General features: G+C 35.7%; 3 protein-coding genes across 5 annotated transcripts; 1 reads left to right on the top strand and 2 right to left on the bottom strand.

Annotated features, from left to right (window-relative positions):
- The first annotated feature begins 1,945 nt into the window (after positions 1-1,945).
- il12b2 (interleukin 12B 2) lies at positions 1,946-7,339 on the top strand. Its single transcript, XM_077193760.1, has 8 exons — positions 1,946-2,130; positions 2,966-3,047; positions 3,392-3,628; positions 4,284-4,386; positions 4,471-4,634; positions 5,293-5,456; positions 5,837-5,962; positions 7,181-7,339. The coding sequence occupies exons 1-8, from the start codon at positions 2,020-2,022 to the stop codon at positions 7,337-7,339; spliced, it is 1,146 nt and encodes a 381-aa protein (XP_077049875.1). The 5' UTR covers positions 1,946-2,019.
- Positions 7,340-7,534: 195 nt separating this feature from the next.
- cfap161 (cilia and flagella associated protein 161) lies at positions 7,535-13,761 on the bottom strand. The gene is made up of 7 exons (XM_077193761.1): positions 13,577-13,761; positions 13,387-13,476; positions 10,330-10,568; positions 10,174-10,255; positions 9,926-10,084; positions 8,978-9,051; positions 7,535-7,883 (listed from the first exon to the last, which is right to left on the bottom strand). The coding sequence occupies exons 1-7, from the start codon at positions 13,646-13,648 to the stop codon at positions 7,679-7,681; spliced, it is 921 nt and encodes a 306-aa protein (XP_077049876.1). The 5' UTR covers positions 13,649-13,761; the 3' UTR covers positions 7,535-7,678.
- Positions 13,762-15,742: 1,981 nt separating this feature from the next.
- On the bottom strand, positions 15,743-22,805 carry minar1l (membrane integral NOTCH2 associated receptor 1-like). 3 transcript variants are annotated; one of them, XM_077193757.1, is made up of 5 exons: positions 22,699-22,805; positions 21,851-22,007; positions 19,421-21,483; positions 17,826-18,014; positions 15,743-17,435 (listed from the first exon to the last, which is right to left on the bottom strand). In XM_077193757.1, the coding sequence occupies exons 3-5, from the start codon at positions 21,383-21,385 to the stop codon at positions 17,253-17,255; spliced, it is 2,337 nt and encodes a 778-aa protein (XP_077049872.1). In that variant the 5' UTR covers positions 21,386-21,483; positions 21,851-22,007; positions 22,699-22,805; the 3' UTR covers positions 15,743-17,252. The 3 variants fall into 3 exon arrangements, with proteins under 3 accessions (XP_077049872.1, XP_077049873.1, XP_077049874.1); XM_077193758.1 differs by having other exon boundaries at positions 21,625-21,920; positions 22,699-22,760; XM_077193759.1 differs by having other exon boundaries at positions 21,851-21,920; positions 22,699-22,760.
- Between the last annotated feature and the right edge of the window lie 3,912 nt (positions 22,806-26,717).

The following is a 26,717-nucleotide window of genomic DNA, read 5'->3' as shown; positions in this document are numbered from 1 at the left end:
TTATGGGCATTGGCGGATCAATAAAGAACCTTTCACATTTGTAAACACCTTTTCATAGCACAAGTGGAAAAGGGTTCTTTAAATTATTAAACTGTTCTTCACACTAAGGAAAATAAGGTTCTTTAGGGAACCAAAAATAGTTCTTCTATGGCATTGCTGCTAAAACCCCCTTAAACCTTTAGATTTAAGAGTGTACGAAGCAGCTTTGCACTGTTGGACTGTAAACTCAAAGGACAAAACTGCCCCAAACTGAGTTTCCATGTGCCTCTCTAATTCTAGCAATTAGTGACATATGTGTGAAGGCAAAGAAATGTGTCATTTAAACCATAATGCATGTTTGAGGAAATTTCATGGCATGGCGAGTGAATTTTAATAACACATAATGACTTATATCTTGCTACAGTGTGTTTCTGCACTTTTGAGGAATGTGTTGCGTTTTCTGACATCAAGGGGACCTGCCAGAATTATGTCAGTCCACTGCCCTTTTAAAAGCTCTTCCTTACGCAAACCTATACGGAATCAGCTTTTCACTGTATTCATGCCCACAGGTCCACCAAAAAGGCATAAACACACACAATGCAATAAACGTATGTTTCACCTCCTGAAATACCCAAACTCGCCAGACATGGTTTCCCCCTGCGTGGCATACAGAAGTACAGTGTTTAGATCATTTGCAAAGCAAAGGCTGAACAGAGGAACTACTATTTACACCGCCTCAACCACAGATCTTTATCAGTCCTCTTATCACCTTTAACAACTATGTTTGCTTTCAGTCACACATTTATTTGAAGCAGACATGAGACGAAAGGGAAGACCCAATATTTTTTTCTAGAATTCAGAGAGACTGAGCATGAAAGAGGCTAGTATTGAGTTACAACCAGTTGCAGGCACCGTGCAAACTATATAACCTATATTTTAGAAGTCAAACTAAGAACTTTGAATTCAAAGTAAAACTACACTTCTCTTTCTAGCCACATCAGTCTTTCCTTCGTGTTTGTAATTCTCTCACTTCCTTAATTCTTTCATTTATAATTTGTATATTTGTGCTTGTGGTTAAATGTCTGACCTCCTGATTATATTGAAGACAAGAACAGAATTCTGACAAAAAATGAATAGCAAGAATTTTTCTTCTCTCAGTTTCTTCCAACCCACTCTTATGTTCTCTGTTTTTCTTGAATTAAGGTAAAACAATCGGAAGCGTTTGTGCTCTAAAAAGCCTTACACAACCCACAAATTACTCAAATAAATAAATAAAAATTTATACAAAATAATTTTTAGTTATTGATTAGGAAAAGCCTGGAAAAAGATAGTCCATCAAGTAACCAGAGGCAGCCAAAAATATGTGCCCTTTCTGTCCCCTCAATGTTTATGAAGATTATATTGAATCATCTCATCTAATATTAATATACAGTATCTATTCTTTCATACAGAGTGTTGTGTTCTTCTTAAAGTGTGATTTATTAAAAACAATTTCTCTAACAAATGTACCACATATCTCAAGGGCAGATGTTGTTGAATATATATATTTTTAAGAAGATATAAATATTTTCAACATAAGGATTAGACAATTAATTCAAATGGATTCTATAGTGTGTCTCTGTATTATGTAAAAAATAAGTTACAAAGAGAGCAAATGATTCTCTTTGTTCTGTTACCCCATGTATAGTATAGTATAGTATAGTTGGCTATTAGTTTATAGACTGATACTGAAGGCACATATCATTACACTGAGGAAAACATATGTGCCCAAATTTACCAGGCTACTGATTTAGTAGGCTACTACACACTACACTATACTATTTGAATGAACACAGTTAGAACTTCTGAAACTGGTCTAAAATGGGAGTGATGACAGAGAGGGGAAGAGAACCCATCTATTAGTAATTTAGCAGAGAATGACCGCGCGCGTCTTTAGTGGTAATTTTAACACTTGTTCATCAACTTGTGAGTTCGAGGGGAACTCTTTCTAAGAATCCGCATACGTTTGCCCACGGGTTACGTGGGTGTTATCGAGTGAGAATGTGTGTAATAAAAGCAAGCACAGACCCCGCAAAAGAACACACGACGCACCGCAGACAGACGCACTTGATTTTTTTCTGCGCTGAATTTGAAGCGCGCAACAGAACGAAGGTAAGAAGACATGCGTAGCCTACGCTCGGAGCTACAAACTAAACTTAACTCACTTAAATCATATTCATTTACATTACAGCTCTAGATGTATTTAAAAGTTTATAGGCTATACAAATATACAGGGTTAAAATAAGAGAAAAATAAGTTAGAACAATAAATATAGGTTCAATAGTTTTGTACATAAAACTTGGAAAGCTGATATCCTGCAGTGTGACATAGTCTATAGTTTAGACAACATTTCGCTGGATCTTATATATTAAATTCTGTACAGTCCGTTTCACGAGCTCATTTATTTGGAGATCAAATATTTATATAGCCTCCTTTGTAAAAATTTATTTGGAACCTTTAAAAAACTGAAAAAAAACACATTAATGGTGAATAAAAATGGTGTCCAGTTACATTATATAAAATAGGTTACATATATTTCCCCATATACATTAATGTAAACTGATATATATAAATATGAATATTGTTTAAAAAATAATAATAAAATGTTAGATCCTTGGTTCAGGGATTACAATTACAAAAATGACTGTATACTATATATTTTTATGATGACCGTTATTATTATAATTGATCGTTACCAATATGGGTTAAAGTTCAGTAAATATTGCTACACTAATGCTTGATGAAGGTATTGTTTTAATTTTTCGTTTGCATTTTCTTTTGATCATTGAATAATCATTTGATCATTGAATTATAAAAATGAAATAAAAATGAATGAAATATAAAATAAAAAATATAAAAAAAAATATGAAATATAAAAATGAAATATAAAAATTGAATAAACAAATACTAAATGTTTAATATTTCAATTTGCGGATTCTTTCTCCAGATGGGTTGGTTGATGAGGTTCATCGTTCTTTTCTGTTTGTCCATAACGAGGATGTCCGCGCTTAACCTTTTCCCTGATAAATGTGAGAGCACGCGCACACACACACACACACACACACACACACACACACACACACACACACACACACACACACACACACACACACACACACACACACACACACACACAGTTTTTATATCATAGTTGGGTCTATCTATCTATCTATCTATCTATCTATCTATCTATCTATCTATCTATCTATCTATCTATCTATGGATGGACCATGGACAAAGAGATAAATCGATAGTCCATTTGAGTATTAAATAGCCTATAAATAGTTGTCACTTTTTATGCCAGAGCATATTAAAGTGGCCACAATGTAGGTGACTGCATACTCTGTGCTCTGAATTGCTTCTCTTTATGCAGTTGTAATTGGTGAGAAACACACATCCGTTACCCTGATCTGTGAAACGAATAAAGACAGTGTCACATGGAAACGTGACACAGTGGACATAGTGGAATCAGATTTTGAAAAACTCAGTGGTCGGAGTCTGACCGTGATCGACTTGCAGGAAGACCAACTCGGGAATTACACCTGCTGGAGTGATAAGGGTCTTGAAGACTACACCTATCTCCTGCTTGACAAGTCTAAAGAAGCTACAGGTGGGAGCGTCATATATTCCTAACATTCCTATCAGAAGGTTAGGTTATGGTTAGGAATAAGGTTTGGTATATGATTGTTTGATATAGGAATGTCATCCTAACACCAAAAAGGATGTTGACCATGCAAAGTTGTGGCATTCTAATATTCATTAACCATGTCATTAGTTAACCATCCAATGTTACAATGAAGTCCTCACAGCAGTGAAAAATAATACTAAATGCAAATATTAAATACAACCAACCATAAAATCACGCATAGCTTATCAAACAATGAGAAAACACTTTCAATATTTTGTTGTTGACGTCAAAGGCTGTGAGTCCAAACAAATTCTACAATATTTTGTGCAAATTCGGCTGTCAGTGGGTAGAATATAGCTGACAGATTTTAAGGACATTTACTACTGTGTTATTTCTGGTATTTGAAGCAAAACTAGTAGGGAACCAATTATCTAGATCATTATTTGTGTATTATTACGGTGCTTTGGAAGGCCGTTTAGTTTCACTTTAAAAGCGCCTCATTAAAAACAGCTGGTTGTTGAGTCATCGGCTGTCTGGGCTGCAAACCAGGAAGACCGCTTAGTTTTTGGACAGTATTCAAGTTATGTCTGTTCAGTCCGGTTCAGCTTTTTCAGCGTATTTCTTTCTTCCTTTTCAGTGTTTAACATCAATTGCACAGCTGAAACTCTTTCCTGCAACGAACGCATCAAATGTACCTGGACCTCAGATGAATTTACTGCTTTTAGACTTCGCAATACAAGGTATCAGACATCCAAACACACCCCCGAATTAAATAATAGGATTTTAACTCTGACTCAACCGAGCATGTTTTGGTGTTTATTTAGGGGTGATGGTAAATGGTTGTCACAACATGTGGATGGGGTATTTTTTCTCCCACATTCAACCAATTCCTATTCTGAAGAATCTGAGCGACTACTGATAACAGGGGAGGCAGTTTCCTCATGTTGCTATATGAAAACTGACTACAGCTTCTATCTCCGAGACATTGGTGAGTGTGTGGGTTAAAATTGTCAGTTTATGCTCAGATTAACTCAGTAAGTTAGTTACTTTTTAAGTATTTAAAGAATCAGGCTTTTTTCACACTTGGCTCGATTGCTTCGTCCAAATCAGAGTTCAATTCTACACGAGAACCCCCTCTAGCCCCAAAAAGCCCTACAATAATTTAATTTAAATAATTTAAAAGTGTTTCTTTATTAAAAATGATTTAAAAATATTTTTTATTCATAATTAAATAGATAAAAACAAAGAAAGATGAATGTTCTCATTGAAAAAATAACCTAATAATAATATATAGATTTTTTGTTGTATCAGTTTATTTTAATGCTTTTTTTGTTGTCTTATTTTAAGTCATTTTAAGTCATCATGTTGGTCATGTTTTATGGGGACTTTCCATAGACATAATGATTTTTATACTGTACAACCTATAGTATATCCAATAACCCTAAACCTTTAATTACATTAGATTGTTTTAATATATATTAACAATAAGGATGTTAATATTAATCATAATATATATTTATATAGTAATCCGGCCGCCCCTTTGGAAGTTTGCTGAGGCCCTCTAGTGGGGGGAGGTTGAAAAAACACTGGTCTAAATCCTCATCTAATCCTCATTGATTGAAAGTGATGTCTCTTGTTTTTCTTAGTTAAACCAGCCAATCCAGACATTTCAATCTGCACAGTAAATAATGAGGGGAGTGATAAGCAAATCATAGAACTGGAGGTTAGGCCGCCTTCTTCCTGGCCGCAGCCTCACAGTTTCTTTCCTCTGAAGCATCAGGTCGAGTACCAGATTCGACACAATGGCGAGGTACGAAATGCTCTCCTCCACACACCAACGCACATCTTTAAAGATTAGTTCACCGAAAATGAAATAAATATTCAGTCATCATTTACTTGTATGTCATCCCAAATCTATGACTTTCTTTCATGATAAAGTTGAACAGAATTATAATCAGTGTTGCTGTCTACATTGGATGCAGTGAGGCGATGCCCCGTTCTATTTTTGACATACTACTTCTGACACGAAGAACAAATGGATTTGTAATTGCAACGGTCGCTTTTTCCAGTGTAGACAGCCTCAAGCTAGGAACAATTCAAGTCATTAATTACTGAAAATCATAATGTTCATTTTGGGTGAACTATTTCTTTAAGAACTGTAATTAATTCTCTAGTTTTCTGTATTTACAGCTGAAGACTAAAGAATGGGAGGAGAGGTCAAAGATTGAAGTGAAAGGGCATATCATAAAACTAAGGGTGCGCTCCAGAGACATGCTTCTCCTCTCTCAGTGGAGCGAGTGGACCTCGTGGACAAACGTAAAGTGATTTAAACCTTCCTTCCTCCTGAACCCCTTATTTATATCTCCTCTCCCATTTTCCCTTTCCTTATTTATTTATATATGTGTTTATGTATGAATGATCATGACACTGGTTACATATGACTGTTACACACACACTGTACGACTGTATTCACCATGTCTCTGTCCTATTAAAAACTTTGCTCTTCTATTCTGTCTTTTTATTTCTTAATGTCCCCCCCTAGTCAATCATTTTATCCTTTAAATGACATATATAAACGTTTTTTTCCTGTGGAAATGATTTCTGCATTCCTTAAAATAGCTTGAATGTACACCCTTGCTTCATTTAGTAGTCATTTACGCATTTTATGTATCGCTTTCTACAGCGTAGAGACATTTAAACAACACATAACGGTAATTAATATGATTAACCTTTTGCTTGACTACGTTATCAAACAGCTAATAATGTGTTCCTAATGTTACACAACCCATGTTTCCATAGAACTTAGAATGTCAGTGGAGAAAGGCATATTCATCATAACATCGTAATATATCATAAACATAATTCACCCGCTATATTGCTAAATGCACCCTGATTTTTCCTATCAACAGAAAAATATATCGGGATAACCTGGCTTTTCTCTTGAGACACCTCTGCCTCACAACATAGTTAATGATATGCTAAAGCAAGTTTTTGCCTTCGGTTCACTGCAGTTTTAAGGAGAAAATATTTAGCAATGGTTTTGACTGATGAATTTCTCATGGTTCGTATTGATGGGTTTTTTTTAACGCCACAAACACATATAAACAAACATTAAAAACTTTGATTTTCTTTAAGTATCACAGTTACAATTCACTGGCCTTCATTGACAGGAATTATTGTGAAATGTTGTTTGTTTGTGCATGTCAACATTTCAACGTCTTATACAGCTATAACTATCTATCTTTCACCAAACCAGTTTTTTTTTTGATAATTTGTTTGATCAGCAATCAACAAGTAAAAAAACAATATTGTGAATTATATTTTTACAATTAAAAATAACTGTTTTCTATTTTCATGTATTTTAAAATGTAATTTATTCCTGTGATGGAAAAATGTCTCTCCCTTTCACTGATCAATTTATTGTATTACTGACCCCAAAGTTGTATACGAGGAATGTATACGAGAGAGAAGTTTTGAGTCCAGATATCTGTGTGTTTACGACAGAATGCACATGATTTCTTGTTCTCTGTATAGGTGCCCGACGGGGAAACAAGAATCCGTAACAAAGAAAGTGGCAAAGACAGGAAGAGGCAAAAAGAACAACAAGAAATAAGAAATAAGAAGAAAAAAAATCACAAGAAAACTGGCATGGGGAAAAAAAGAGGAAACTTCAGAACGGGGCATGTTTTTTAATTCCTAGAAGTATATTAAAAGTCTAAAAGTAAAATATCTAAAAGTATATTTTTATGCTAATTCAAACACTAAATAGAGAGCAAATTTGTGTTTAAGATTGCTTGAATAAATGCTAAATAAACATTGCAATGCTGAGCTGAGTATTCAACAGCAGGGGGAAACAGTGAGTTGTGTTCTCCTTTTGGGGCTTTATGAAATTCTCTACTCTGTAAAAGAAAAATCAATAGAGCTCGCGAATGGAAATATGTATAGTAATTATATAAATAAATAAATAAATAATTTTGAAAAATATTTATTGATATTATTATTGTGTTATTTCCTTCTCTGTCTCTGTTCTTTTTAACTGCACTCTTTCACTTGTGTGGCCTCTTGGTTTTCTCTTAGCTCATCCGTCATGACTGTGTCTTTCTGCAGTTGCATCAGGGTTTCATTTTGATTGGCAGGATGAGCCGTAAAAAACAGCCAATGGTTGTTGTCCCGCTCAGCTTTATGGGAGTCCAAGAAGGTGTGAGCAGTGAGTTCATATTCTTTACCAAACGGAGTCCTAAACACACAAACAAAAAAGAATAACACTAGTAAATATCCCCACAATATTAACATTAAATTAGACTGACCAGTTTTAAAGCTCTCAAAAGTTTGGAAATATTACTATTTTTAATGTTTTTGAAAGAAGTCTCTTTTGCTCATCAAGGCTGCATTTATTTGATCAAAAATACAGAAAGAAACTGTAATATTGTGAAATATTATTACAATTTAAAATAATGGTTTTCTATTTGAATATACTTTAAGATATAATTTATTTCTGAGATGCATAGCTGAATTTTCATCAGTCATTACTCCAGTCTTCGGTCACATGATCCTTCAGAAATCATTCTAATATGCTGATTTATTATCAATGTTGGAAACAGTTGTGCTGCTTGATATTTTGATATTTTAACCTGTGATACTTTTTCAAGATTCTTTTATGAATAAAAAGTAAAAAAAAGAAAGAAAAGCAGTTATTTAAAATAGAAATCTTTTGTAACAATATACATTACCGTTCAAAAGTTTCTGGTCAGCCAATTTTTTTCTTTCTTTTATTCAGCAATGTTAAATTGATCAAAAGTGATAGTAACGATTGATATTGTTAGAAAATATTTCTATTTTGTATAAATGCTGGGGTTTTTTTTTTTTTTTTACTTTTCATTCATCAATGAATCCTGAAAAAATATCACAGGTTCCAAAAAAATATTAAGCATCACAACTGTTTCCAACATTGATAATAACTGAGTATCAAACCAGCGTATTAGAATGATTTCTGAAGGATCATGTGACACTGAAGACTGGAGTACTGATGCTGAAAATTCAGCTTTGCATCATAGAAATAAATTATATTTTAAAGTATATTAAAATATAAAACCATTATTTGAAATTGTAATTTTATTTCAAATATTAGTTTTTTAATTTATTTTTAAACAAATAGATGCAGCCTTGATGAGCATAAGAGACTTCTTAATGCAACTACATATTTCTGACAAGAAAATGAAGGATGCAAAGTGGATTTTATTGATTAGGAATTTAATTTTGGAGTACTTGTAATATTAAGCCATTCCCTCAGCACTTGAATTAAAACTTTTACAGTATGAAATAAAACTTTACCATAGGATGTGATTGCCGAGTGCAGCCAGACATTGATTTGTCTTACAGTGGGAAATCAAAACCTTGCTGTTCATCTGCCAAAACAAAGCATTCACGCCAGGTTATTAAAGGGATAGTTCACCCAAAAATGAAAATTCTGTCAGTATTTACTCACCCTCATGTTGTTCAACCCCGTAAGACCTTCGTTCATCTTCAGAACACGAATTAAGATATTTTTGATGAAATCTGAGAGCTGGATCACTCCTCCATAGGCTTCTTCAGGGATTGAAACTTGTTCCCCGAAAAGTTATTAAAGACATCGTTAAAATAGTCCAAGTGACTACAGTGGCTCAATCTTAAGTTTGTCAAGCGACGAGAATACTTTTTGTGCGCAAAAACCCCCAAAAATAACGACTTTCTTTCAACTATTCATTTCCTTCTCTGTGGGCATCGAGTCAGTTCACGTAGTGTGATAGCATAGTGATACGTCACACGTAGGCTCACTATTGGCCGACGCTGGTCATGTGTGTGATGCGTGTGACGTACAACAACAGAAGCTTACGCTATATCACTAGTGAACTGACTCGAGGCCCACAAAGAAAGGAAATGAATAGTTGAAATAAAGTCGTTATTTTTGGGGGTTTTTGCACACAAAAAGTATTCTCGTCGTTTGATAAACTTAAGATTGAGCCACTGTAGTCACTTGGACTATTTTAACGATGTCTTTAATAACTTTTCGGTGAACAAGTTTCAATCCCTTAGAAGCCTATGGAGGAGTGATCCAGCTCTCAGATTTCATCATAAATATCTTAATTCATGTTCCGAAGATGAACGAAGGTCTTAAGGGGTTGGAACAACATGAGGGTGAGTAATTACTGACAGAATTTTCATTTTCTGGTGAACTGTCCCTTTAAGTTGCCAATAAAAACAAGTACATTTGTAAAAGTTTTCGTTTGAAAGTGTGTGCACCTGAACAGGGTATCCCTCATTTTCAAGCCTTTCTTGGGGGTCAAAGTAAATGACCTTCCACCAGCACAGGAAATCAAACTCCTCAACTAAACTCAACTCCTGTAGTCGAGACTTCTTAGCACACTTCAGAAATGTTCTGTGATCACTGGAAAGGAACAGCTATGTAGAGTCAAACAGATTGCATGTTAAGATATGGCAAACTCAGCAATTGCAAAACAACTGTGCATACGTTTCATTCGGTTGTTTACCTCTCCGGCAAAGTCTGCAGTAGTTCTCAGGGCAAAGCTTTGATCATATCTGAGCAGCTCTCCATCTGAGGTCCCATCAACACTGAATCACATGATATAACAGATCAGCAACCGTGGGTGTGCGATTGAGTACATCTGAATGTGCATGTGCAATACCTTGTAATGATAAAGGCGTTTCTAACACAAGGGGTCATGCTGTGGGATCCCCCCACTTGGAGGGGGCTGAGAAGGTGGAGGACTGAATTTGTCTGTGAACGTGATGCAATATTACTGCTGTCGGCAATGATGCTAAGAACACAAGTGCCACGCTGGTCATGTTCTCCACCTCCAGAGTTCACCAGCATGATTGTGTCACCAAAGTGCAGAAAGCCATCCTGCGACACCGATAAACTCACCTAAACAAAAAATATAATCAGTCTCACATTTAGCAGACAAACAGTCACACTTAAAGACGGAAGTTGCATCTTTTCTTCCCTATTATGACATATATCCAAGTGAAAAGTCTTCTCTAACAAGAAAAAATGTAGGGGCAGGACTTGATATTGTCCATCGGGAATTGAATTGATGGTTGTGGTTTACTATTGCTGTGATCTCATGTGATGCACCAGTAGAGAGAACAGATGTTGTTGAAAGAAGAAGGATAAGTCGTTTTGGTTAAAGGGATAGTTCTCTAATTTTTTCATCATTTACTCACCCTCAAGTTGTTCCAAACCTGTATGAGTTACTTTCTTCTGCTAAACACAAAAGAAGATATTTTAAAGAATGTTGGTCACCAGACAGTTAACTCAAAAAAATAAGCTGTTGAACAAACTTAATTAAATTAAGGAAAGCTTTACCACGAAAATGAATTAGATTTTTCCAACAAAATCTAATTTGTTTGAAATTATTTGTTGTAATCTTGTGGTATGAACTGAAATTTATTTAGTCATTCCTGCTAGATAAAGTTTTGTCAGGTTGACTATATTTAATTTTTGCCCTGCCTAGATTCGCCTACATTATAATTTTAGCTAATTTGACTCTACAGTTATTTCCAATGATAGGAGGTACTAGCGTTCAGTTTAATTAAAACTAGTGATGGGCGGATCGATCCTGAAGTATCGATACTTCGATACTGACGTGGTATCGAAAAGGATCGATCCTCACACAAAAATATCGATCCAAATGTGTGTTTTTTTTACCAGTAATTTTTTATTAATTTAGCATGCAATTCAGTGCGTAAAATAAGCTTCTAAGTGGAAAAATAAGCGAATGTTAGCGGTTAATTGTGTAGGATAGAACCTTTTCTCCTAGTCATCTGTATACAAGACGAAACCAATCAATCACAGAGAGCGTTCGATGCTGGTGCTTCGCTGAGCTCACAGGCCCAGTGCGTTTGGGAAACGAAGCCTTGCTTAGATGACAGAGAAACAATCGGGAGTTATTTCGCAATAAACAAACCAAAACTGTACATAATGGTTTAAAATGTTGACGTCAGTAAGATGTTTTTAATGAAATTAATATTTTTATTCAACAAGGATCGATACATTAAATTGATCAAAAGTGACAGTCAAGGGTTTTACACTGTAAAAAAAAATCTACTTCATATAAATGCTGTTCTTTCAACTTTGTTCATCAAATAATTCTGCATAAAATGTATCATGGTTTCCAACAAAATATGAAACTGTTTTCAACATTGATAATAATAAGAAATGTTTCCTGAGCAGCAAATCAGCATATTAAAATGAATTATCATCATGACTGGAGTAATGATGCCGAAAATTTAGCTTTGATCACATGAATAAATTACAGTTTACTATGGCATAGAAAACAGATAGCCTATGTTAAATTGTTAAATTGTAATATTACAGTTTTTACTAAGAGAAATAAAAATCTTACAGACCCCAAACTTTTGAACAGTAGGCTAGTACTATAATTTGGGTAGTTTTGACTAATTAAAGGGGAGTTGAGAGCACAGATCACAAAATATTTAGGCCTAGTAGTCATGAAAACGTGTTCAGATTTAGCATATTAATGATGGATTCACCTCATAAATCATGACACACTGCTGTAAGTGCATTCAAGTTCAAATGCATGCTTTTAAAATGAAAAAGTATCGGTATCGGTATCGAAATCGGCGATACTGGCCCTGTATTTACTTGGTTTCGGATCGATACAGAAATTTGCAGTATCACCCATCACTAATTAAAACCACTTTTTTACAGAGTAATATTGAATATTAATTATGGAGGTCTGCAAATGAGGATTAATGCATGCATAAAGAATATTGAACGCCCACAGCCCTAACCTAAACACACTCACCACTCTTCTGCATAATGGTAACCACAAAATATAAAAACATTACAGAAAGTCTTTTAAGTTTCTAACATTACTGAATATTAAACATTAACATTAACTAACAACATCTTTCCATTTACAGAAAAACACATAAAATAACAGTTTAATCCCTAAATTTACCCTCCTAATGCAGTCCCTTGCAAAGCATGCTGGGAACTACAGATCCACTGCCCAGTTAGTTGTCAACAAAAATGATTCATGTAGTTTTCTCATGTAGTTTTAAATATATTAGGTTGATTGAACACAATTAAATTAAGTTGTGACAAAATATTAAAACAATTGTGTTACTCTTGCTTATTTTAATTAATTAAATTTAACAAGAGGCAAAAGTTATTTTTTTGAGTGGCACCCATTGACTTCACTTGTATTTTTTTCCTACTATAGAATTCAATGGTGTCTGGTTACCAAAATTGTTTAAAATATCTTCTTTTGTGTTCAGCAAAAGAAACGGAAAGGAAAGAAACTCGTACATGTTTGGAACAACTGGAGGGTGAGTAAATGATGACAAAATATTTTGTGTGAATTTTTTAGGTGAACATTTTTTGGTGAAAAAAATCCCTTTAAAGATTTCGAGACTACATTTTAAAAATTAAAAAAAATAATGATGTGCACGGATAAATCAATTTTGATTTCATTGTGACTTTAAAAAAGTCTGAGGATCATTGCATTAGATTTTTTTTTTTAAATCAAATAAAGCATAGGCCTACAATTCAAGCAAACCATTTACGAAAGGGTTTTAAATAATAGACAACAAATTAGGGTATTAATTAATAACGTTATATCTTTCTTCATCATATTTTATCTGATAAACCCGATCATCTTGCAGCATTGTTGAAAGACTCTTCTGTCATACTATATCAGAAAATGGTTTTGTCTTACTGGTTTCAGGATGTTTTGTCTCAAAGCTCCTTCTTTCTGGACTGTGAGTTCGCCTCTGTCTTTTTGAAGAATGAAGTCCTTTAGGGTTTCCTGCAGAGACACTGTTCGTTTACTAGCGTGCGTTCAGTTCAATAATGGAACTTTACACGGACACTCTGTAACCCTTATTAAATGCGTCAAAACAACAAACCTCTTTTAAAGTCACATCTTCTTTCCAGTTTCCCACACGAACGCGCGGATTATAGGTCCGGACATGAGTCATGTCACAGTCGTTGTAAGCCTGACAGACTGATAAGTGTGTGAATATAATGTAAAATGCAAACGTAAACTAAATGCCCCTACAACAGTCAAGAGATGTTTCCATGGATGCGTAACAACACATGTGCGCTACAGCGCCTGCGCATGTTACGTCTCCATGGTAACACTTTCGCCCTTTTCTTGATCTGTATTGTGGTAAAAATACAGAAAAAAACACCACAGTATTGTGAAATATTATTACAATTAAAATAATGCATTTCTATTTTAATATACTTTAAAATATAATCTATTCCTGTGATGCAAATCTGAATTTTCAGCATCAGTACACCTGTATTCAGTGTCACAGGATCCTTCAGAAATCATTCTAATATGCTGATCAATGTTGGAAACGGTTGTGCTGCTTAATATTTTTTTGGAACCTGTGATAGTTTTTTTCAGGATTCTTTGATGAATAAAAAGTTATAAATAAAAAGAACAGCATTCATTTAAAATATAAATATTTTGTAATAATAGGTTATACACTGCCGTTCAAAAGTTTGTTGTCAGTAATTTTTTTAAAAAGAAATTAATCATTTTATTCCCCTAGAATGTGTGAAATTGATAAAAAAGTGATAGTAAAGATTTATAATGTTAGACAAGAGTTCTATTTTGAAAAAACACTGTCATATTTTTTTAGCTTTTTTTTACTCAAAGACATTTGAGACAAGTAATGCACTCGTTACATTTTGCATGGCACCTAACTTTTTCTGAAGCAGTTTATTTCTGCAAAAAAAAAAAGAAGCGATATATACAAGTGCCAAACTGGTCAACACTTTATTAGCAGGTTGTGAATAGCAGTTGTTTTATATCTGTCTTCTCCCGACAGTTTTGTCACGCTTTCTGTAAAACTAAACAATTTCTCATATTAAGCAATATTATCTTTTATTTCAATAGGGTGTCCCACTTTAGCCGAATGCTACGGTCCCATTTTATCTAATGTGTTAAGGTAAATTGAGACAGTAATCAAACTTGATATTTTTAAAGTAAAAAAAAGAAACTTGAACATTATTGCATAAAACTGAATTATCACATGAACAAAAGTAATGCAAATGTATACTGTAGATTGCAATATTCTTTGTATTCGAATGTAACCCTTTACGATTTTAATAGACTTAAACTTAGTAGCCTACAGGGACATACCATGTTCTTTTTCAGACTTTCCTCACACTTGAGTGTTTTATATATATATATATATATTTGGCAAGATGCAATACTGGATACTGCAGCAAAACATCAACTAATTGGCCTTGTAATTTTACAAATTTATTAAGCCTTCTAATTGTTGTTTTGTACGTTAATTAATTGGAAACAGTATAGTTAAAATGTAAACACATACTGCAATGATTCAATCACTGACGACGCTTAAGATATATGATAGTATTTGTTCCCAATGTATATGACACTCAGGTGCATGTACAAGAAAAAAAACTTTTTTATTTTATATAAAACAGGCTGAATTATAGAAATTCCTAGTTAAATTAACACAAACTAACACAAGTTAGCAGAAATCCAATTATTAGAAATGGTCTTACAATCATGATTCAATACGACTCTCTAATGTTTTATATCTTCATAATTATATATTTTATATGAAATTGCATTTTATTGGATTTTCTAAATAAATTAGGTCACTTTTCAAAGGCATCAATATGTGTGCTATATAATGAATCTTGCAGCATTGTCAGATATGAAACCAAATCACTTTTACAATGTATACTGTATGCAGAGAGAAAAAGGCAGTGGATTTTAGATAAACTACATTAGAAGGAAGGCTCGTTTGAGTTATGTGTGTAAGTGCGGTTAAGTGCTTTTACGTCAATAACGGAACTGACAGATCATAAATAGATAATAAACGTTTATGAGAGCTGTGCTCTGAAATATTAAAACTCCAGTGGGAAAAGCAGCAAGCAGCAGTGTAGCAGTGTGCAAAAAGTTTCTGATATTATTGCAGAAAAACTCATTTCAATCAAATATTACCCCTGTCATGATCAACCTGATTTCTATGCACCTGTCAGCTTGTTTAACTGCTGGAAGAAACAAAACACAAGACATGGTCCCGTTGAATAATCAAAACCAGCTTTATGAAGACAAAATAAGAGACAAAGGTATATATATTCACAGTCAAAGGTGCCCTGAAAAATAAGACTCCCTATCAAGAAATATAAAGGTGTTCATACAAGCATGGAATGAAAAACAATTGCTATAAATTCAACAAACAAACAAACAAAAAAATGATTCTGAAGATAAATCAATAGGCTATTTTTAAAGCACAAGAGGAAGACAAAAAAAAAACCATCAGCCAAAATCATGAAGTCAAAACTTTTCCAACATTGCCTCCTTAAAATAGGACATATCATTCAATTATCTTCATATTGCAGTATTCAGATAGTTATGTGCTATAGAAAGCATTTCTAAGACTTGTTATGTGGTTGTTGTGCATGGTCGCAAAAGCGTTGCTAAGATGTTCTGGGTGGTTGCCAGGTGGTTGTTTCCTGGCCTGTGATATACTCGTCCCTTTATGGCATAGATCAATCCTTCATCGTAAATCCAATCATTTAGAGAAGTAGCAGGATTTGAGGTATCATCATTCTGTAGTCCGTAGCACAAGTGGTGCCAGATGAATTACAGTATTTTAGATCAAACTGAATATGATTAATTCCTATTTGAAACTCTTTTACCTGAGCAAATCAGAGGCTTTTCTCATTAATCAGCTGCAGCAGACAGAAGTAGGGCTCCTTCAGGACAATAAAAGAGGACAAACACTCTTTCTCTTGGTCTCTCCCCTCCCGCATTAACTCACTCAGTCCCATCACAGCCCATTAAAAGTTTAGTGCTGTTGTTCAGCAAATTGAAAATGTGTGCTGGTATCGATCCACCATCATGCATCCATTCTGGATCTCTGGAGGCTCATTTTCCTTGTCTTTTAAACTTTTGTGAGGGAGGATGTTACATGTTGTTGCACTATTTTGGTTTTTTACCGAGTTCACCACAAAATCAGGTATAGAAAATACATCAAACAAAAACAGAGATAAGACATGTCACTCATACGTCAGCATTTCCTACACATATGGAGACATTTAGCAGATTTAAATAGCAGTTGCATGTGAATTTGCCGCTATGAATGGATTTTCCTAGCATTTAAATGGAGAGAGAAAGCAGAGGTGTGGGTGTAGAGATCGTGTGCTGCTGTGTGAGAAAGTGGATGTCCGTTTCAGGTTTCAGCAGAATTACATTAGACTAACGGGAACTCCCCAATATCCATAAACAAAGAGGGTATACCGGAATGTCCTGAATCCATAAACTGCTGAATGAGCTTTTAACGGAGAATGTGCTACAATTCAAAAACAAACCTAAAGGTAGGGAAACTCCAAAAAGGCCAATGGAAAGTTTCAGGAAATGTTTTTTTTTAGAATGAAGCCTATTTTGCATAGGTTTTACAATCTGCCATGCTTGTTGAATTGGCTTCATGAAGAAATCATGCTTTCATTTAAACCTTTATAATATTACCTAATAAACACATATTGTGCCATTCAGAGTTGCTTTAGGCATGTAATGTGACTGCATGTACATTACATGGTGCTGATTGGAATGACGATGATGAGGATGAGGATAATGGTGGCAGTGATGCTGAGGGCAGCGATGCGGTACGCCTGGTTTCTGTTGCAACGGGTGTACGAATACGAACGTCGCAGGAGCGTGTCAGAGGCTGGCGTATTAATCTCGTCCGTCCAGAACTCCAAAGACTCAGGGGGCTGCAAAATATAATCAGAAAATATCAGAGTTTATGAATGCTGGTTTATCTGCACAACAAGTGCTGTTTTCTTTCATGTTCTGTTGAGCCCAATGATGTATATTTAAAACAATTCAAGTCATTTTGAAAATGCTCCGTTATTAAACCCAGATTCTTTAAATATGTTCCACAAACCTTTTCGAAACCTAGGAAGATATTACCTACTTATCCAAGATGTGAACCTCTCTTGTAAATCAAATTATATATGCACTTTGGAAAAATGGATTACCATTCAATATAGAAATTTTATTTTACTTTGTGTCAATATGACTCCAGCAAAAATACATAGTAGAAAAATACAGATTTATGAGGTGACAGTTTTGACTCAAAGCATTACATTTGGAGATGTTACCTGAAGGTCCAGAGGTGTTAAGTCAGATTGGCTCCAGGTCACTTTGGGGCGGTCAAGCAGATGCTGGGCCGTGCTCTGGACTGATGTGCGGCGTGGTGCATTCTGGGTCTCAGGTGGCATGAGGTGAAAACCCATCACTTCCTGCACTACGGGGACCTCTCTTTTATACACTCCACCTAAATTATCTGACTGAGGAGCCAAACAAGATTTATATTATAACAAACGATTCACCCTTACATCTTCACCGATACAGTATATGTAGCATTCTTCTCTAAATTAACACTATTTTATTATTTTCTTCATGACAATTTGGTGCAAAGCTTAATTGAAAAATGTACATGAATTAAAAAAATTGCTTTAATGACAGCAGCAATCCAGCTCCATGAACTCCACAAGTTTGTGTAAAACCTGATGATCATGTTCTCGAGCTTGATATGATCGAACCTGATCAAACATGTTTCCCTCCACAAATACCCATGGTACCACTTTAATTTTAATGTGTCCTTGTTACACGTTACATGTATACATAATTGCATGCAACTAACCCTAAACCAAAACCTAATACTACATTAATCCTATAGTAAGTACATGTAGTTGAATAATATTACTCCGTACTTAAAAGTATAATTACACTGTAACTGGGACACATTAAAATAAAGTGTAACGTTTCCCAATGGCTTTTGGATTATTGCAGAAATTAAGCTCTGACCAGCAAAAGTGTATTATTCTTACAAGTTTTGTTCAAGATAATCTTTTCAAGCTAAAGCTAAATGAACATGACTTCAACTTCACCGCCAGTCTACAAGTTGGGAAGTTTTAGTTGGAATACAACAAGGCTGTAAATACGTACAGTAGGCTATTAGTGAGCAGATGAGTTGTCCTGTTCGGAAAAAAATATATTGAGCTTGTGTTAACCACAGACATTATTTCAGGCAGTTAACAAAAAAAAAAACATTTAAAAGACCCATTGACTTTGTAACGATTGAACCGGAAATGCAAAAAAAAAAACGTTCTGGTTTATGAATCTTTCCTGCAGCATAAACAAAAACGGACCTTTTTCTTACTTTTTCTTTACTTTGTCAGTGTCACAATTTTTTTTTTGTGAAATAGAAAAAGTGCTTAATCTTTAAAGCTTCTTTAAGTGATTTCCGCACATATGCACAAAATGAATGACAAGCAGAGAACATTTCCGATTGGCTAGTATTCCGATTGGATACAAAACTTTCTGATTGGCAACTGTCTTTTATTTTGTCGTTGACAGAGGCCTAATTGTATTACAGTGTACTAGCATACTACTCTTAATATTTTTCCTTATATTTTACTTATCTGTACATGGCAAAAATAGTAAAAGTAGTATGCTAACATGCTATTCTGAATTCAGTCTAGTTCTGTCACAAAGACAATTAGGTTTTCTCCCACATACTTTAGTGATTTAAGAAAATTTGATGTGCAAGAAATATCTCTTACAGAGAATTTAAAATATGTGTTTACTTGATAATTTTCTTTGTTGTAAAATTCTAAAACATAATAAACTACCAGACATTTAGACCCCACTTTACATTTGTTGTCTCAGCAGATATTTCTTGTCCTGTTACCTTAGCAGGCTGTATGTGTGGCTCCTTGGTGAAGCTGATGCTCCACTCTCTGTGGGCTTCAGACCCGCTGCTCTCCGTGTGGCTCCTGGAGGCCCTGCGTACAAACAGACGTCTGCGCTTTGCCGCTGCCTCATTGACGCCCTCCATTCCTGGATTGGTCCTCGGGGACCCATGCTGTTGCTGTATGTTAGGCCGTGCTGCGAGCTGTGGTTGTATGATCATTTGATGCGAGTGAGGGCATGCGGCCTGCTCCCGTTGTTCCAGTCGGTCCAGCGTCGAGAGCACAAGGGCCAGTTGCTCACGTAGTTCTGAGATCGGCTCAAGCTGTTGCTCCAGCTCAGCGACCCGTTGGAGCAGGCGACCCACACCCCATCTCACGCCTTCCTCAGGTGCCTCCAAGGAGTGAAACAACCTCCTTAACTTTCCCAAACGTTCACGCCTCTCTGGCAGCCCAGCCCCGCCCCCTTCCTGTGCCCCGCCTCCTTCCCCTGGCAACACTGCCATGGAGCCACACATGCTAATGTCATCTAGGAAACGGAAGATGGCACTAATGTCGTCCTCGCCGATGTCAGGGTTGTCAATGGAGAGCTTATCGCCAAGCATGAGGCTTCGTAAAGCACGGCGATCTGCAGCTTCCGTCTGGGTGCCAACGCTAACTGCGCCCTCAAAGCTCGGTGACCAATCGTACCACGCATCCAAACTCATGCCGCTCAGCCGCTTGAAGGTATCCCGCACCGAGTTGACGATGTGAGGATCAAAGCCGGGAAGGTCAAAGCTTGACCCGTCAAAGCTAATCTTAACAGCTCCTGGTTTTCGTAAACCAGACTTCTCCAAAACAGACCGCTCTGATCTGGGTTTTTGCAGTCCAGTCGTTTCAGGCTCAGGTCTTTCATCCGCCGTCCTGCTGTCGATGTCCAAGCTGTGGCTCTTGACTTGAAGGACCGGAGTTTGGTGCTTTTCGTTGGAAACGGTAGGGCCGAAGTATGTGGACGCCTGGAGCTCGTCCAAACTCTCCTGCTTCACCTGATGCCACTGAGTCTGATTGTCATACGGGTCTGTGGCGTCAGCATACGATTGCGCATTGGCAGCATGCGCATCTGGTTCAGGTGCATTTGAGTGAGCATACAAATGGTCATGCACACATTGCCCGTGTGATGCCGGGTTGGACATGTGATGGTCGTTTGCGTACGTTGTGGGGTCTGGATAGGGGTTGTAAAGCAGGTCCTCGCCATCCGATCTTGGTCCGTCTGGGCTTTGATCTGATTGGCCGCCACTTTCCGTGGACATAAGTGTTTCGTTGTGGATGCCTTCTTTAAAGGCACTCCTTCTCTGAGAGCAGGAACGAGCGACGTGGGTTCCCTGATTGGTCGCCGAGGTCTTGACTGCCAGCTGATTGACCGTATCTCTGGAAACGTCCCCAGAATGCGCGTTCTGCATCCCGCCTTGGTTGTGCATGAGTGAGTGAGACTGAGCAATCAATGTGGAGGTGGTCCTCCAAGCGTGTGAAGCCTCTGTGTTATGACTGAATGCTTCACAAGGGAGGTTCTCATATTTACATTCCTCAGAGGTGGTCCCTCCTACTGTGACGGGTAAGGCGGCCGGCCAGTGGTAACGCACAAATCCCTTCCCACAGATCTGACAGGGCGTCAGCGACTGACGGTTCTGAGTGTTTGTAGGAGCCATGCGGGTGTGCATGAGGAGGTTGAACAGAGAGACTACATCTGCGGCCGCTGAGAGCCGATTACTGCAGGGCGGGTGAAGGCGCTCTCGGAAGAGGGTGGCGGGGAAGCAGGGGTCTCTACAGGCGGTGGAGTATAAGAGACTCCGTAATTCTAGAAGCGGCTGCAGGCTGAAGCTTCCACTCAGATAGACGCAAATGTCTGGATACAACACGCTCCCATGGCATGCGCCTAACACCTCCAGGATCTCCAACAGTACCAGGGGGTCTTCAGGGTTTTCAGACATATTTGCACAAGATTTGAACTTTTAGCAGTGCACACTACATTTAGAAATCTAAGCCCACTGTTCTCTGCTTCCCCCCTTCATCAAAGGCACATGCAGCTCTGCAAAAGGGAGCACAGTAGTGAATTCAGGTCAGCCAGAAGAGGATTTCCACAAAAATGACTTTTGCATTGATTTCATATAAATCCTATGCGAGTTAAAACAGTCAAAGAAAAGAAAATGCAATAAAAACAAGCAGTTACCTCTTGTCACTGGGATATGATGCTAAGAATAAAGCTATTCATTGCTGACCTTATTCAAAGCCTTAATATAGCCACTGATCGGAGCATCTGAAAAGCAGAGAAATCATTAGAGACATTGTGAAATCGTCCATCTCCTCTGATCAGGGTCCCACCTGAGAGACTCTTGTTGGTAAAGCAGCAGTCAATGGTCAGGCAGCGGTCAGTCCCACGATCAGTGCAGAAAAGCAGGTCGCCTGGGGTCTCCAGAGACGCCATGAATCCCGGGACTCATCGCTTAATGAGCTGATCAGTACATCCTGTACATGAGAAACAGCATATAGTTTCTGCTTCATGTGTGACAGGAGCATTGAATCCTCTAGTTGGTGTGTTTGCACACGGAGATTCTGTGGTCAAAGTCATGCATGACGTTAGTGGCTATTTTAATGCACAACAATAAACATACTAAAGGAGAACTACATTGTAAAGTACAGAAATCTCTAGAAGAGAACTTAAATTGTAACCTTTACTATAAAATATTTCCTTTTTGTTATTTACATTATTAAAATTAATACAAATGTAAAAATAAATATATATCAAAAACCATGATTAATGAAAGTATTAGTCAATAAATATAAAAAATTAACAAACAAATAAATAAAATCAGAAATATCTACCTATCAACGTTACTATGAAATGTACACTAATTTATGCATTTTCAGTACTTTTTTTTAACTAATTGGTTAATTGTTAATAAAAAAAAGTCGGCTAGTTATAATAGAAATGTATTGGTGTTGAGTTCCTTTGGAGTTCTCGTCTGCACTTTGCTCTGTGATACGACTATATCTGTATAATTTTTTTTTAATTAAATTAGAAAAATACATCAATGATTAATATATTAAATAATTAAATAAAATGTACTCCTAATTAGATTTGATTTCTAAATATATTGAACAATAAATCTTTTTTATGATGTACTAAAGAGCCTACATTAAAAAATCAATTTAAAAATTATTGAGATAAGGTTTAGATTTAAAAGCTTTTGAGCATGTGAAGTTTCTTGATTTCCTAAGAAAAAGAATGAAAATGAAAACCCACCTGTACCATCTGAGGATGTGTCCTGAAGCACAGACTGTCCCAATTCACATGCAAACAGCAGTGGAGTCAACTGAAGCGGGTGATGAGATCTTTACACACTGTAACACACTTCCTCTCTCTCTCTCTCTGTTTAAGTATAGCCTATAGATTCATTAAAGTGATCAAACCTTTTAAAAGTGAAATGGAGCTCCTTCACTTTAGATGTCAGAGAGTCGGAACTGCTAAGACTGATCAAGTTCTATCTCTTATTGATGAGCATCTGAAATACATTAGGTTTAAGATCTCTTCAGCACACAACATACGTGTATTATAAAGTTTTGTTGAGTTATAAAGTTTGTTTGCTTGCTTATTTTTATCTAGTTCCATATTATTCATCATGAAGACCACCGGGGGGCAACAAAGTCCATGTTATAACAAATTGCATGTAAATATGAAGAACAAATCTTTAGGGAGAACACTGGTGATGACTACTATGGAAAGACATCAATAGAACAGCTTGTAAAAATATGTCACGTAGCATTACATCATTTACCTCAGGAAGTCATTCAGTGTCCACAGCTTGTTAGTTAGATATACTACTATATATTTAATATATTTTCCTTAACCTGTTAATGATTTCTTGATTATTTACAGTAGGTTTAAATAAATCTGTCATGAAAATGACATCCACTGTGTATAAATTATTATATTTCAACCACGAATTCGAGTAAAAACATTTTAAAATTAGATTTAGAAGCTAACCCTTACGAAAAATAAGTATACTTCAAGTTCATTTTATGAAGTATACTTAAGTAATGTTCAAGTATATTTTTTAAGTATAATTATGTAGTAAGTATACTAATGTCAATATGTCCTATAGTAGTGAACCGCTTGGGACTAAATTCCAGTAGCACCTCAATGCAGTACATGAGATCCATGGGGAGGAGTCAGATCAAGATCCAAGGGGTGGAGATGGGTAGGATTAGGGTTGGGTTTAGGGATTAGGGGTGTGTTTAGGGATCAGGGGGCGGAGTTGTCTAGGTTTAGGTGTATGTAAGGTGGGAGGAGTTGGATCTGGATCCGACTCCTCCCCGTGGATTTCATATTCCGCAGTGAGAACCATCTCCTAAATTGGCCCACTTTTAGTATATAAAAGTATATATTTAAGTGTACTATAAGTGTAACATTAGTAAACTTTGAGTGCACAACTAATTCATTACGTTTCTCATTTGTACTGCAAGTGAACTTATGGGTATACTAGGAGTTTACTATTTTAATACTTGTAGCAAATTTTTAGTTTATGAAAGTACACTTTGAAGTATACTCTCAGTAAACTACTAGTTTAGCAGTTTTATAGGCTACTACAATTTTTCTTTAAGTGAACTTAACATCATACTTGTAGTTAACTAATTATATATTATTTTTGCTCTTTTAGTGTAGCTACTCTCAGTAAACTACTTTAGTAGTTTTATACTGCAAGTATAGGCTACTTGCACGGTTTCTTTTACTGTGGGCTACTCTCAGTAAACTACTAGTTTAGTAGTTTTATACAAGTTTTCTTTAAGTGAACTTAACATTATACTTATAGTTTACTATTTATATATTGTTTTTGCACTTGCAGTAGGCCTATACTAATATGTTCAAATGTTATTTTTTATACTTGAAAAATACCTTTAACTGTACTTTAATTTTAAAAACATTTTATTAGCTTCATGTATCGTTTTTTATCAACACTTGAATGTTGGTAAGTTTCATAAATAAAGGCAGCAGTTTAAAAAAACAAACAAAAAGAGTACTACGCCTTAGGGCAGTCATGGCCTAATGGTAACAGAGTTGGACTGGTGACTCAAAGGTTGTAGTTAACTAATTCTTACACCAAACTGTAAGGGGTGTACAGTTAAAGACACAGAACCAGATATGAAGAATGAATACCCAGAGTCAGAATTATAAAAAATTAAAGAAAATATTTACTGAAGATAGTTTGCAGTTTCATCAGCAGAAGTCAGCTTCAATACTCGCACAGGAGTTCGTAGGCCGGTTCGATTCCAGTACCGGCAAGAATATGACTGAGGTGTCCTTGAGCAAGGCACCTAACCCCCAATCGCTCCCCGGGCGCCACTCAAGGCTGCCCGCTGCTCCGGGTGTGTGCATTCACGTTTGCAGTGTGTGTGTGTTCACTACTCTGCTCCTAATGTGTGTGCACTTACTTGGATGGGTTAAATTCCAAGTATGGGTTAACGTTACCATACTTGGCCATCACGTGTCAATTTCACTTTCACACCTTAATCAGATTCAGGACGATGATCAAAACACAGATGGAGTAGATCGAGTCCAACAACCCCAAAGCTTCACAGTCGTTTTCTCTTCATGTGTAACGCTTCATTTCATTTAATAATTGATGATCACGTTATTTTACATTTGAGTGAGCAATCTTCTATCACTTGTTTCAACTTCTTCTTCTCCTGTATTTTGATCCGGAGATTCTGTACTAGAAGATGTGTCATAGCGCCCCCTATCGTATAACAGTGAAAACATGGATAGCTGGAAAATTCAGTCAATGATGGGTAAACAGTAGAGTAGAATTAAAGTAAATTCCTATGTACACTACCAGTGGACTAGCCTACACAAAAATTCAGATACGCAGAATAGAAACATATCTGTTTTATATCAATATTTTAATCAATATTTTCTAACAATACAGTTATACATATACAGTTTTTCATATACAGTTTCATAAGACTGTATATGAAAAACTATGTAAAAAAAAAAGTATTTAATAGGCTACTCGATCAAAAGAGTTAACACAACTACAAGGCAAGTGTACTTTGAATACTTAATTATAATTTTAAGTATATCTCGATCAAAAGATTGAGTACAAGAATAGGCCAAATATACTTGTCAAGTCAAGTATTCTGAAATGTAATTTTAAGGATATTTCTGAGAAGTACATAAAGTATATTTCTGAGAAGTATATAAAATGTATACTGAAAGTATGCTTTCTTTATTTTTGTTGAAAAGAAGTATACTAATAGAACACTTGAATAAACAAATTTTTCGTAAGGGATTATTATGCACAAGATCAGGTTCAGCTCCATGCTAAATTTTATTTACTCTATAAGCTATTCCACCTGAAAGCTTGTTACTATGTAAACATGAACATGTTAGTTTATAAGACAGTGTGTACTATTATGTTTTTTAAAAAAAATACTTAATAAGCTACTCAATCAAAATAGTAAACAAGCACAAGCCAAGAATATATATAATACTTAATTATAATTTTAAGTATATCTCGTTCAACAAGTATAGGCCAAATATACTTAGACTTTTCTGTCAGTATAAGTCAAGTATACTTATGTGCAATCTGAAGTATATTTCTGAGAAGTACATAAAAAGTAGTTTAAAAGTTTTAGTTTAAAAGAAGTATACTAATAGCACACTTGAATAAAACTTCTTTTTCATAAGGGTAATGCAAACATTTTATATTTATATTATTTCTGAAAATAAATAGCATTGGAATTGAGGCTAATAGTTTGGGCTCTGTTGTTAAACTTTAATATTATAGTAATGTTATAGTAAAGGGCACCCTACATAGTTTACAGATCATTTTTTTATACTTAAGAAACTTTTAGTTATAATTGAATTTATTTGACAGAGACACAATCTGTTAAGTAAACCACGGTTTAATAAAAAAAAAGCAATTGTATGTTTAGTTTTCACCCGATGCTATACCGAATCTGTACCGATCTCTAGGTATGGTGAAGGGAATTTGATGATGTGGGACTATTTTAATTCCAAAGGCCAAGGGAACTTTATCAGGATGCATAGTATCCTGGATCCATGAAACAACTGGCCTTTAAAAATAAAAATCTGCCTGCCTCTATGGGAATTTAACACAGGGGCGTCCTGATTTATGCACCCTGTATTTTAAGGAAGAACATTTATTTAAGATACATTATTCATTTACAAAGAAAATTGGTGTCCTTAAAGGTTTTTTCCCTTTTAATTAAGGCATTAAGATCAATTTCCAAAAGATGATTTTT

This window comes from Siphateles boraxobius, unplaced genomic scaffold, assembly GCF_051911475.1.
Source record: "Siphateles boraxobius isolate OS27281-9 unplaced genomic scaffold, OSU_SipBor_1 31, whole genome shotgun sequence".
NCBI classification, from domain to species: Eukaryota; Metazoa; Chordata; class Actinopteri; order Cypriniformes; family Leuciscidae; genus Siphateles; species Siphateles boraxobius.
The sequence above is the reverse complement of the archived record's forward strand: the minus strand, read 5'-3'. Positions and strand labels throughout refer to the sequence as shown.